Source organism: Gobio gobio (genome assembly GCF_949357685.1).
Source record: "Gobio gobio genome assembly, chromosome: 6".
NCBI lineage: Eukaryota > Metazoa > Chordata > Actinopteri > Cypriniformes > Gobionidae > Gobio > Gobio gobio.
This window is the reverse complement of record NC_137102.1, coordinates 37,427,822-37,439,890: the sequence shown is the minus strand read 5'-3', so window position 1 is coordinate 37,439,890 and position 12,069 is coordinate 37,427,822. Positions and strand designations below refer to the sequence as shown.

The following is a 12,069-nucleotide window of genomic DNA, read 5'->3' as shown; positions in this document are numbered from 1 at the left end:
CAGCTAGTCTTTAGAATCACTAGAAACCAAGCAGGTGTGTTGGAGCTAAACTCTGCAAGAAGGAAGCCCTCCTGGAGCAGGATTGGAAACCCTTGCCACTGACAAACTGGTTTAACTTCCAAAGTACAAGCATTGTTGCTAAACAGTGCTTATTATTTCTTTCTGGTTAACAGATGGCACTCTAGTTACATATGCCATGGGCTGTTTGACTTGCATTAGACAAGCCCTGAGGCTGTCTACTGATTATCTTCTGAACTTTACACAAAGCCTAATTTCAAACAATGAGTAATGTTAGTAATTGGTCAAATGCATCTGATAAAATGCAACCCTAAATAACACTTAGACGGTAACAGGAATGGTATGGAATATTTTCCACAAGTTAGCTCAGTTTTCCTCTGGGTATTCCAGTTTCCCCCCACAGTCCAAAGACATGTGGCTCTGATTAATTGGAGATGTTAAAACTGTCTGTAGGTGTAGGGGATTGAGAGCGTGAATGTTTGAGTATGTATTAGTTTTGTGATGGACTGACCACTGGTCCAGAGTGTTTCTCAAATTATAATGTATATAGGCATAGCAGTGTTTTGGAGAGGACAAGTGTCTTTCGGGCAGGATGGGGCAGGGGAGGAGTGTATAGAGGTAAGGAGTAGGGAGATGATCATATGTTAGGTAGCTTGAAAGCCAATGGAAAAAAAATGGGTTCCTCAGCCTCATTGATCCTTGCACTCATGAGAACAGACCAGGGACAGGTAATGTCCTTCTTTGGGGATCAAGTGAATGTCTAAGGCTTAAGAAAGCTGGATCTGTTAATATTCAGTCTTTAACATAGACTGTAACGTATTTCTGTTAGCAGTGGTTAACAGTTGTCGAACCAGACAGTGATTTTATTGGTCAGGAATCTCAGCACAACACATCTGTAGAGGTATTTGAGGATGGGTGTGCTCATGACATGCCTTTCTGAGTCTCTTTGAGGAAGTGTAGTCACTTTTGGTACTTCTTTACTAAGAAGGAGGTGTTCTGGGTGAGGTCCTCTGTGATGTTAACCCCTCCGTTAACTCTTTAGACCTTAACATCACCTCAGACCAAACAATCATCCAATTGGTCTTTCTAACATTGAGAGATAGATTGACAGTGTCTGAAATGATTGTGTAAAATCATTCTGATTGGATTATAAAAGCAGACTGATTGTTGTAAAGGGAGGAGGAAGTGCTTCCAATCATTGTGTTCTTGTGTTAACAATAGTTACCTCCAAAAAAAGACATGCAGCCATAATTGCTTTGCATCAAAATGGCCTCACATGCAAGGAGATTGCTGCAAAGAAGATTTCTGCATCTTAAAGAACTGTTTACTAGATTATCAAGAACTTCAGGGAGAGAGGTTCAACTAAAGTGAAGAAGGCTTCAGAACATCCAAGAGTGTCCAGCAAATGCTACGGACGTCTCCTCCTGAGGAGTCAGCTGCAGATGTCACCTCCAGTGCAGAGCAGCTCAATATTGGCTGCAGGTGGGTGTGAGTTCATCTGCACGCACAGCGAGGTGAAGACTTTTGAACAACAGCCTGGTGTCAAAAAGGGCATTAAAGTAGCCTCCAAGAAAAACATCAAGGACAGACTGAAATTCTGCAAGAAGTACAAGGATTGTACAGCAGAAGACTGGTGCAGAGTTATTTTCTTTAATGAAGCCCTCTTGCGACTGTTTAGGAAATTTAGAAAATTGGATCGCCATCAGTCAGGATTTGGCCCAGAAGCTGATATCCAGCATGACACAGTGAACAGCAGATATTATGAAGAAGAAGGGTGAACACTGTAAATATTGACTCTTTGCCTATATTCAGTGCTTTTACTTATAAAAGCCTTTAAAACTTATGAAATGCTTATCATTGCTTTCCAGTATACCATAGAAACTTGTGATAAAATAAACCACAAATACTGAAGGAGCAAACTTTGCGAAACACAAAATGTGGAGGTCAGGACCACTATCGTCAAAGATGATTGATTGACTATTAGCATATACAGTTTGGATTGGCGGTATGGTTCTGTTCTGGGCAAGAACTCCCTGCGCATCCATGCAGCTTAGCATGGATTAGAGCAGGGAGAGCAGCAATAACTCCCCTAAGGATAAACAGAACAGAACAGAACCAACATAATGTATTTGCAGATATCATTAAATGTACAAAATAATTCTGGAATTTAGTCTGATTCAAGGGGAATCAGAATACCAAATCCTGACTGGACGTGAGGAGGAGCTGGGGATGGAGGAGGGTAAATGAGCTCTGCTGCGCGACAGCTGCTGATAGTACTGAAGGAGCTTATATATGTATGCTGTGATAAACGTCGTATTCCTATAGGTAGACGTGATCAGCTGACAGTCAGCTGATGCAAGCTTGACTAACGTGACCAGCCAGAACTGAAGCTATACGTTTGATTTCATTCTCCTCCAAATCCACCAATCAGTGGTGAGGCTATTCCACATTTTGATGGATGCCATGACTGTTTTTGTGTCTGAAACAGTGCAGAAAAAAGGTCTGAGTTCATGAGTCGGGGGTGGGAAAAAGCTGAACATTGGTCTCATGTGTTGGTGTAGACATGATCAAAGATGCCTCGAGAAGGGATAAAGACATGCTATAATACCAATTGCCTCTTGGTGTCTTGTAAGTAGCAGGCTGATATTTCCCTGAACGCAGTGCAGATTTAATCCAAAAGTATGCTCTGGTTTCCTGTTTGTCTCTATGTCTCACGCAAAGTTCTTGTGATGTAAATTTCCGCTTCAGCAGGGGGCGTGGTGGCACCCTAAATAGTTGTAACCTGTGCTCCTCCTATGCTTATGTGCCTACTCCATTTATTGCACTAATTGGTGGGTCCACTTGGTGGTAAGTCTCACAGCTGTCCGGTTTTTCACACAGACCACCTTCTTTTCCTTTTTATTTTCTTCTTCCTCCAAGAACAGCAAGCACACCAGCACTGTACTTCTCTACTTTTGTGTTCCTTATTCCTTTACAGCAGAAAATAAAGCCCCCAGGTCAGGAGGAGAACCACAGGGCAATTGTAGTGCATACGTGCAAACGTGCCCATACAAGCTCATGTTCAATGAAGTATACTTTAAAAGTTATAACACATAATGTGAAGAAGAAGAAAAAAAAACAGCCCAGGTGCTACAGCACAACCAACACTGTGCATCTTATGTGACACACCTATTTCATTGGCACTCTATTCTTGATTGAGTTTGTTGTCAGGTGTGTTAAGGCATGATATGAGAGGCTATCAAAATGTTCAGTGGAAGGATGTTCCAGGACTAGGAAATACCCCATGCTTTTGCATTCAAGGGGATGTAGCAAGCTATGATGACATCCACTGTTAACTTTCTCAGCAGTAGTTTGACACCTAACTGCTAAATATTCTGCTGATTCAGAGGGGTTGCAGTCTGTAGACTGAAGTTATTTGGAAGCGTACACACACAGTCCTTTTTACCAGACGACTTGTTTTGGTCCAAAGGAAAAGAAGGCATACTGAAGTCGGGGATGTTGTCAACCAAACACATTTCAGTGAATATTTAAACATAGCAGAATTTGTGCGCCGATTGCTGTGTAGCTGATGAGCTAGTGTTTCAAGTTTTGGGGTAATCCAATCCATAACTCAATTTACAAACTTTGTATAGAGCTGTAAAGCTGTATACAGATGAGATTTTTTTTTATTTTTTATTATTATTATTTATGTCCTTTCATACTAACCTAGTATGATAATAATTAAGATGATAAAACTTAAGATTTTTGATCAGCAATACTGCATAAACTTAGCATAAACTTTAATATGAATAATACAAATAATACAGTTGCCTACACAGTCACAACATTTAATGATTTTTTTAAAACATTTTTCCTCAGAATTATTATTATTACTTTACGTAAAAGCTGAATTAGGGTGCTTTCACACCAGGATATAATTGTGTGATTGTGTGTTTTCTCAAGCACTTTTCTGTCAAGCGTGACTGACACACTGCAAGCAGAGAGAATTATATCTCATTTCATCTTGCCTTGAGCAGAGACCCCCAGATTGTTAGCAGTACAATTTGCGAATAGACGCAAGTGTCATTATGTGCTGACGCTTTGAAAACAACACGGTTCAAAAACTAAAATATAAAAGTGAGGTGAGCAATGCTTTGCATTTTGCCGCCTTCTCCTATGTTGTCGTTACCAAGGAACAGGGGTAAACAGCTGCTGCTTTGATAATGCAAATGCACCGTGGTTTGGACTGAAATATAACACAATCCAGCAGGGGGAGGGGGGAGCAATTGATCTCGGGTTCGGACCAGGCAATCGAACCAAGTATGAAAGCACCCTTATTCACAGTACTAGGAGGATTTGGACACTTACACTGAATAATGGTGAGCCATTCCGGTTGATTGTGATGAACGATGGAAACACAGATGGTGTTGAGACCCACCAGACTGAGGACTATCCAATAGAAGCTGTCAGTTTTAACCATGCGACGAATAGAGATTCGCAACATGCGCTCCTTGCGCCGCATGTAAGCAGCAGGACCTCGTCTTGCTGTTCGTATACCGACCCTTGGTCGACTGCCACCTGACACGCAAAAGAAAAAAGAAATCAATAGTCTCACAGAATCAATGTCAGTTGAAATTATGTTTGTTTTCTATCAAAATATCATTGGTGGTATTTCAAAAGCCTGACAAATTGAGGTGAATTTATGGAATGTGTTTCCTTCCCTTCAGATAGATACATTCTGAATGGTACCTCAAACATAAAAAAACTGATTACAAAAAGCAAAACAAGTCAAGTCTTAATGTGGATAAAAAAAATTAGATGGCATATTTTACTCACCAACTGTAGAGATTTCTGAATATTTCTCCTCCCCTGGTCCTCGACGCCTCGCATTTTTCTTGCTAGTAGCCCGTTTCAAAACTAAAATTAAAAGGGTTAATTGGCACCTCTTGTTGGCCTTATGTTTCTTATCATGAATGTGTCACAGGTCGAAGCGGACCGCGTGAGTCCCGCTCCTCCCTTATTTTTCACCTCGGGGAGGTTCCCAGTGATACCCCAGACGACCAGACACACGAGGACACTGGAGTAAAGTTTAAAATTACAAGTCTTTATTAATTTACTTAAAATTGGGGGGAAGGGGAAGTGAGGGGGCTAAAATCCAAGAGGACTGGAGAGTGAGGACACCGCCTCAGAGCTCGCCGGCTCTCTCCGCAGGAGAACCTCAGATAAGTCGTTTCGTCCTTTTTCTCAATGTTTGGCTTCCATGTCCTGCTATGTGCTCACTTGTCTCTTTCTTTCTTTTTCCCAGGGCGGACCTTTCGGGGGATTTACGCCACGGCTTGCTCCTTCTCCTGAACACAGGGGTAGAACGGGTAAGTACAGGGGAACGGGGCGACAGGGGTACCTCTCTCTCTCGGGCGTGCTCCGATGGCTTCCTTTCAGAATGGATCAAGGGGCCGGTGTCATAGAAGTCGGTATCTCTGGGGCATCCGCTGGATCTGGGTCAATACTGGAACTTTTGTTTGGCATACAGGTAAGTATAACTTCGCTCAAAGGATATCACTCACAGACTCTGTAGACACGGTTCATCAGTTTCTCTCTTCTTGTTCCAGGCTCTGTGATAGCGGTGGCTCAGGGGGCTTGACCACGGCGGTGGTGCTGGATCGGGCACTTCTCTAGGCTCGCGTCCTGACCGCTGTGCTCTCTCTTCCAGTGTCTGGCTCGCGTCCTGACCGCTGTGCTCTCTCTCCCGAAGGGATTTGCTCATTAGCACTTCCGGCAACTGTCCTGCATGTAACTTCTCAGAATCGGACACACACTTGACACTTGAATCACAATGCAAAACTCGGTCTGTATTATACTCAGCCTCGTCTCTTTTCTTCTCTTTATAGCTCTCCGGATCTTTGATCGCTCAGTCCACAATATCCACCTCGTGTTATCCTTTGTTTGCCCAGATCCTCTCGCCGCAACGGCTGGAAGCGGCTACCACCACGCTCAGCTTGAGCCCGACCCGGAACTAACAGCTGCGGCTATGTGTGACCGCTGCAACGACTGACCCCGACTGACTTCTGGAGGCCCTCTTTGTACTCCTCCTACCTCCCCTTCACCCAATCCGGAGATCGCGCTGTTTATTGGAGCACCTGCCGCCGATTCTCTATGATTTTTGGCGCGGGGATGGGAACCCGGAAGTAGTGGTGTTTGATCCGGGCGGAACAAATCTCTGTCACTATGGTTCCGCCCCAGGAAAAGTCACACCGTGACATCCTCCCCCGCCAAACCGTTCTAGTCCCTAGAACGCCTTTCGGTTGCCCATTCTCCATAGCGTGCTGGAGGCCGGCCACGGTTCTCCCGCTGGGACCGTCGTGGTGGCGAAACAGGGTCCACTGGGTCTCTGGGGGCCATTTCTGCGGGGGCATTTACCCGTTCTCCTGGGATCACGGCCCATCCCGCTATCCACGGGGCTACAGCTTCAGGCTCCATTGGCACCTCCTCTACGGGGCTGGGATAGTTCGGACAGGGGCGGATCATGGTCCAATGGACCACTCTATCGGGCCCGGCTTTCCCTTCGGGCCGAATCGTATACACCGGCTGTCCAGGCCGCTGTTGGCCCTGGATCACATACGGAGTAGTCTCCCATCGGTCACTGAGCTTCCCCTTTCCCTGTCGCCGGTTGTCCCTTACCAGGACCCTTTCTCCTGGAAGAAGGGGGGCCTCTCGAGCCGTCCGATCGTACAGCCTCTTGTTTTTCTCCCCAGCCACTCGGATCCGTCTCGAGACTTGCTCGTACGCAAAGTGGAGGCGCTGGTGGTGGCGCCCTACCCACTCGGTTACGTTCCCCTCCTCCTCGGTCGTTGCCGTCCCCAGCATTAAGTCGGTGGGCATCCGCACATGCCTGCCAAACATCAAATAAGTGGGGGCGTAGCCCGTGGTACTGTGCGTGCTGTTATTGTATGCCTGTATCAGATTTGGTAACGCACTCACCCAGTTGCTCTGGTGTTCCTGATCTAGCGTGCCTAGCAAGTTCAATAGGGTCTGGTTGAACCGCTCGCATCCGCCATTTCCCTGGGGGTGATAAGTGGTGGTATGAGTCTTGGTGCAGCCATACAATTGACACAGCTCTCTAATCACCCGAGACTCGAAGTTTGGCCCTTGGTCCGAGTGGAGAAACTCAGGGCAACTGAACGGCTGGAAGACAGCTCCCCACAGGGCAGTGGCGGTGGTGTTCGCCGTCTGGTCCAGGGTAGGAATGGCCCAGGCGTACTTGGTGAATAGGTCGGTGACTACAAGGATGTTCTGATAGCGGTCTACCGGCCAACCCAATGTCAAGAAGTCCATTGCGACTATGTGGAGAGGGGCCTTCGCCTGGATGGGGACCATCGGTGCTCGTGCTTCCTTCCTGGCTTTGAACAGGGTGCAACGGGGACAGGCCTGTACGAAAGTACGTACCGTTGCTTCCAGTTTAGGCCAATAAAAGTGTCGCCTCAGGAGGGACACGGTCTTCTCGTGCCCTTGGTGGCCCAGCTGATCGTGATAGGCTGTCAAGAGCCCTTGTACCTGGCCTTCGGGGACAACGATCTGCCGGAGTTCCTCGTCCAGCCCTGGACCTCGGACAGACCTACATAGCACTCCCTCCTTTACCCGGAGTCTGGCCCATTGTCCCAGCAGCTTCCCTCCTGTTCCCCCTTGGGTCCGTCGTTCAGTCAATGTCGGTTTTCGCCCCCGTTCCAGCCATCGTGTCAGGCTACTAATCTCCCCATCGGCCTGCTGTCGCTCCTTCCAGCGGTAGGGGTCCCATCCCCAGCTCGCAGGCATCGCCTCATGTTGAGCCCCAGGCGCCTCCACAATGCCCACCATATACTCTTCCCCCTCGGGGTTCGACGTGGGTTCCGGTGGATCCCTCGGGCCTTGGGCTTCCGGGAGTCGGGACAGGGCATCAGCGTTGGTGTGTTCCCGTCCTGGCCGGTACTGGAGCTGGTAGTTGTAATTGGCCAGCTGGGCCACCCAACGCTGCTCCACTGCCCCCAACTTTGCCGTCTGCAGGTGTACTAATGGATTGTTGTCCGTTACTACCGTCACCTGTGGACCCCACAGATAGTCTTTGAATTTCTCGCTGAATGCCCATTTCAGCGCCAGCAGTTCCAACTTGAAGGAGCTGTAGTTGGCATCATTCCTCTCTGCTGGATGGAGGCTCCGGCTTGCGTAGGCTACTACCCGCTCCACGCCGTCCTGTTGCTGGGCCAACACGGCCCCTAAGCCCAGGTTGCTGGCGTCCGTGTACAGGACAAAGGGCTTGGAGAAGTCGGCATACGCCAGAATCGGCGCCTGTAGTAGCTCCTGCTTCAGTCGCTGGAACGCAGCCTCACACTCAGGACTCCACAGGATAGCCGGGGATCCACGACCTCGGGGGCATCCCGTCCCAGCCAGCAACTGATTCAGGGGCTTCGCGATCCTTGAGAAGTCCCTGATGAAGCGGCGGTAGTACCCTACGAAGCCCAAGAATGACTGGACTTGCCTCACGGTCTGCGGGGCAGCCCACTCCCGCACCACCGACACCTTCTCCGGGTCGACAGAAACTCCCGCCGCACCCACACAATGTCCCAAGAATTTGACTTCCCGCCGTAGCAGATGGCATTTGTCCGGTTGGAGCTTCAGCCCATACTTCTCCATGGCCCTGAAGACCTGCTCAAGGTGCTGTAAGTGGGAGTCGAAATCTGGGGAATAGACAATGACATCATCTAGGTATACCAGGGCGGACTCCATCAGCTGGCCTCCCAGGCACCGCTGCATCAGCCTCTGGAAGGTGGCAGGGGCGTTGCAGAGGCCGAAGGGCATCCGGTCCCATTCAAAGAGACCGAACGGGGTGGTAAAGGCGGTCTTCTCCAGATCGGCCTCGGCCACTTGTACCTGCCAGTAGCCACTTGCTAAGTCCAGCGTGGAGTACCATGCCGAGCGTGTCAAGCCGGCCAGGGAGTCCTCGATCCGGGGTAGGGGGAACGCGTCTTTTTTAGTGACCAGGTTCAGCTTCCGGTAGTCAACGCAGAACCTCCATGCGCCTGTCTTCTTTTGCACCAACACAATGGGAGCAGCCCACGGGCTGCTGCTCTCTCTGACAACCCCTCGGTCGAGCATACCCTGTAGAAGTGTGCGGACCTCTGTATACAGGGTAGGCGGGACGGGTCGATACCTTTCTCTGCTGGGCTCTGCCTCCCCCGTGGGGATCCGGTGCTGCACAACATTGGTGCAGCCGTAGTCCTCCTCGTGTGCCGAGAAGACATGTTGCCACTTGCCCAGCAGGTCTCGCAACTTCCTGGCCTGTGCGGGTCCCAGCTCCTCCCCTTGCAGGGAATTTCCCCTCAGGTGGCCGGGCACCTCCTCCCCCAGACTCTGGGGCAACGAGCTTGCTTGGGTAAGGGCCACTTCCACCACAGCGGGGCGTACCTGGTGAAAGCTCAAGTCCTTGTTCTCCCGCACCTGGTGGGGTTCTACCAGCGTCACCTTGACCAACCGCTGGTGTTTGTGTAGGTGCACGACATGGGGCGTCCCGCTCCGAACTTTCACCGGGACCCGTCCTCTTCGTACTACGGCCAAGCCTCTGGCGACTTCTACCTGTTGGCCATCCCAGTGGGGCTCCACCAGCACCCACTCTTCTGGTCCCACGTCCCGCTGGGGGACTCGTACCCATATTAGGGCCTCGCTGTTCGCTGGCACGGACAAGGCGTACCGGCATGCTACCCGACCAGCTCCTTCGCGGCCTTGCCGGGCCCGGGCCATCCGAATTCGTCGACAGTCAGCCGCGACACGTTCCCATTCCTGTCGTTCGGCCGGTGGGATCCTTCGAGCGGGCTTTGCCCGAAACAATTCTTCCCAACACGCTGATAATACGTTCATACCTAGTAGGGCCCGGTGACTCCCCAAGCAGTGGTCCTGTACGATGATCACTCCTTTCTGGGGCAAGACAACTCCATGGATCTCCAAGTCCATCAGCCTGTAGCCAATGTAGGGGATGTCTAGACCGTTCACTCCTTTCAGGGTGAGCCAGGGGGCCTCCGTCCCATGCATCCTCTGGTTTCCGAACAGCTCTTGCGACAGGCTTTCTGCAAACAAGGTCACCTGGGATCCAGTGTCGATGAGACAGGGCACCTTCACACCGCACACCTGGACCTCCACCACTGGGCTATGCCCAACCAGCCTGTCCTTGGAGCCTGCTCTGACGGGTGGGTCATCTAAGGGGGTCCCGACCACACGACCCACTGTGGCCGGTCGACCTAAAAACCCCCCTCCGAACCTCTTCGGGGGCCACACTGTCGGCTGTAGTGGCCTGGTTGGCCGCAGCGGTTGCAGATAGGTCGCCCTTGCTCGTCCCATTCGAACTGGGGTCGGTTGGGTCGATTAGGTCGCCTCCCTGGGTCCCTGTTCCCATCAGAGTATGCACGGTCCCGAGAGATGGGCCTCACCTCTTGCCTGGTAGCCCCGAGGCGTAGCTCGTCCACTAGCGTCTTGGATAGCTCCGCCATCTGCTCCCGGACGTCCTTTAGGAGTTCGAGCTTCAGAGTCTGTTTCCAATCCGCCATGTCGGGGACAGCCGCTGCGGAACTACTTACGGCCGCACACACAGGGGGCTCTTTCACCTCAGCCTGGTCGATCTCCAATGCCACCGCTTCTTTCTTTAAGTCTTCAAAGGTAAGTTCTGGCTCCCTTCTAAATTGTACTCTGAGACCCTGGCGTACTGGGCCTTCCCTTAGCCCCAGCAGGAATTGGTCCCTCAACAGGGTCTCGCTGTTGCCGAGACCATGGTCCGGGCGTCCCTGTAGCCTGGTAACCTGCTCTCGTAGTTGGAGGGCGAAAGCTCTGACGGATTGGCGGGGGCCCTGCTTGCTGCTGAAGAACTGGGCCCGGAGAACCGCAGTTGGGGTGGCATCACCATACCTTTCCGTCAGGAATCTAAACACAGACTGAGCGGTGGCTCGGACGGCTTCGGGGGCGGCTTGGACTTCCCGCCGTGCTTCTCCTTCAAGGGAGTTGAGGGCAAACTGCAGCTGTTGGGTCACGCTCAGTCCCTGTAGCCCGGCCAGATACTCGATCTGAGCCAGTCATTCGGAGAGGCGTATCTCTGACTCACTTCCTCAATTTTTCTGGACCCAGGGGTTTCCCATGAATACTGGCATGACTCGGGGTGGGTCCTCCAGTGCCTCGTCGTCGGCCATCTGAGGATCCCTGGTCGCTCAACCCGAGGTGAAATCCTGCCGACTACGCCAAATCTGTCACAGGTCGGAGCGGACCGCGTGAGTCCCGCTCCTCCCTTATTTTTCACCTCGGGGAGGTTCCCAGTGATACCCCAGACGACCAGACACACGAGGACACTGGAGTAAAGTTTAAAATTACAAGTCTTTATTAATTTACTTAAAATTGGGGGGAAGGGGAAGTGAGGGGGCTAAAATCCAAGAGGACTGGAGAGTGAGGACACCGCCTCAGAGCTCACCGGCTCTCTCCGCAGGAGAACCTCAGATAAGTCGTTTCATCCTTTTTCTCAATGTTTGGCTTCCATGTCCTGCTATGTGCTCACTTGTCTCTTTCTTTCTTTTTCCCAGGGCGGACCTTTCGGGGGATTTATGCCACGGCTTGCTCCTTCTCCTGAACACAGGGGTAGAACGGGTAAGTACAGGGGAACGGGGCGACAGGGGTACCTCTCTCTCTCGGGCGTGCTCCGACGGCTTCCTTTCAGAATGGATCAAGGGGCCGGTGTCATAGAAGTCGGTACCTCCGGGGCATCCGCTGGATCTGGGTCAATACTGGGACTTTTGTTTGGCATAGAGGTAAGTAAAACTTCGCTCAAAGGATATCACTCACAGACTCTGTAGACACGGTTCATCAGTTTCTCTCTCCTTGTTCCAGGCTCTGTGATAGCGGTGGCTCAGGGGGCTTGACCACGGCGGTGGTGCTGGATCGGGCGCTTCTCTAGATGGCTTCACACAGGTAAGTGCAGGTAAGTATGTTTTTGATCAATGGATATCACTCACAGACTCCGTAGACACGATTCATCCATTTCTCTCTCCTTGCTCCAGGCTCCGTGATAGC

General features: G+C 50.7%; 1 protein-coding gene across 1 annotated transcript in view; it reads right to left on the bottom strand.

Annotated features, from left to right (window-relative positions):
• The window catches only part of cacna1eb (calcium channel, voltage-dependent, R type, alpha 1E subunit b), a gene marked incomplete at its 5' end in the record, with an annotated part of 150,700 nt that overhangs the window by 99,569 nt on the left and 39,062 nt on the right, over positions 1-12,069 (bottom strand). The window contains 2 exons of the mRNA XM_079819516.1: positions 4,366-4,575; positions 4,834-4,914. Of these exons, the coding sequence (XP_079675642.1) occupies positions 4,366-4,575; positions 4,834-4,914 (291 nt within the window). The remainder of the gene's footprint in view (positions 1-4,365; positions 4,576-4,833; positions 4,915-12,069) is intronic.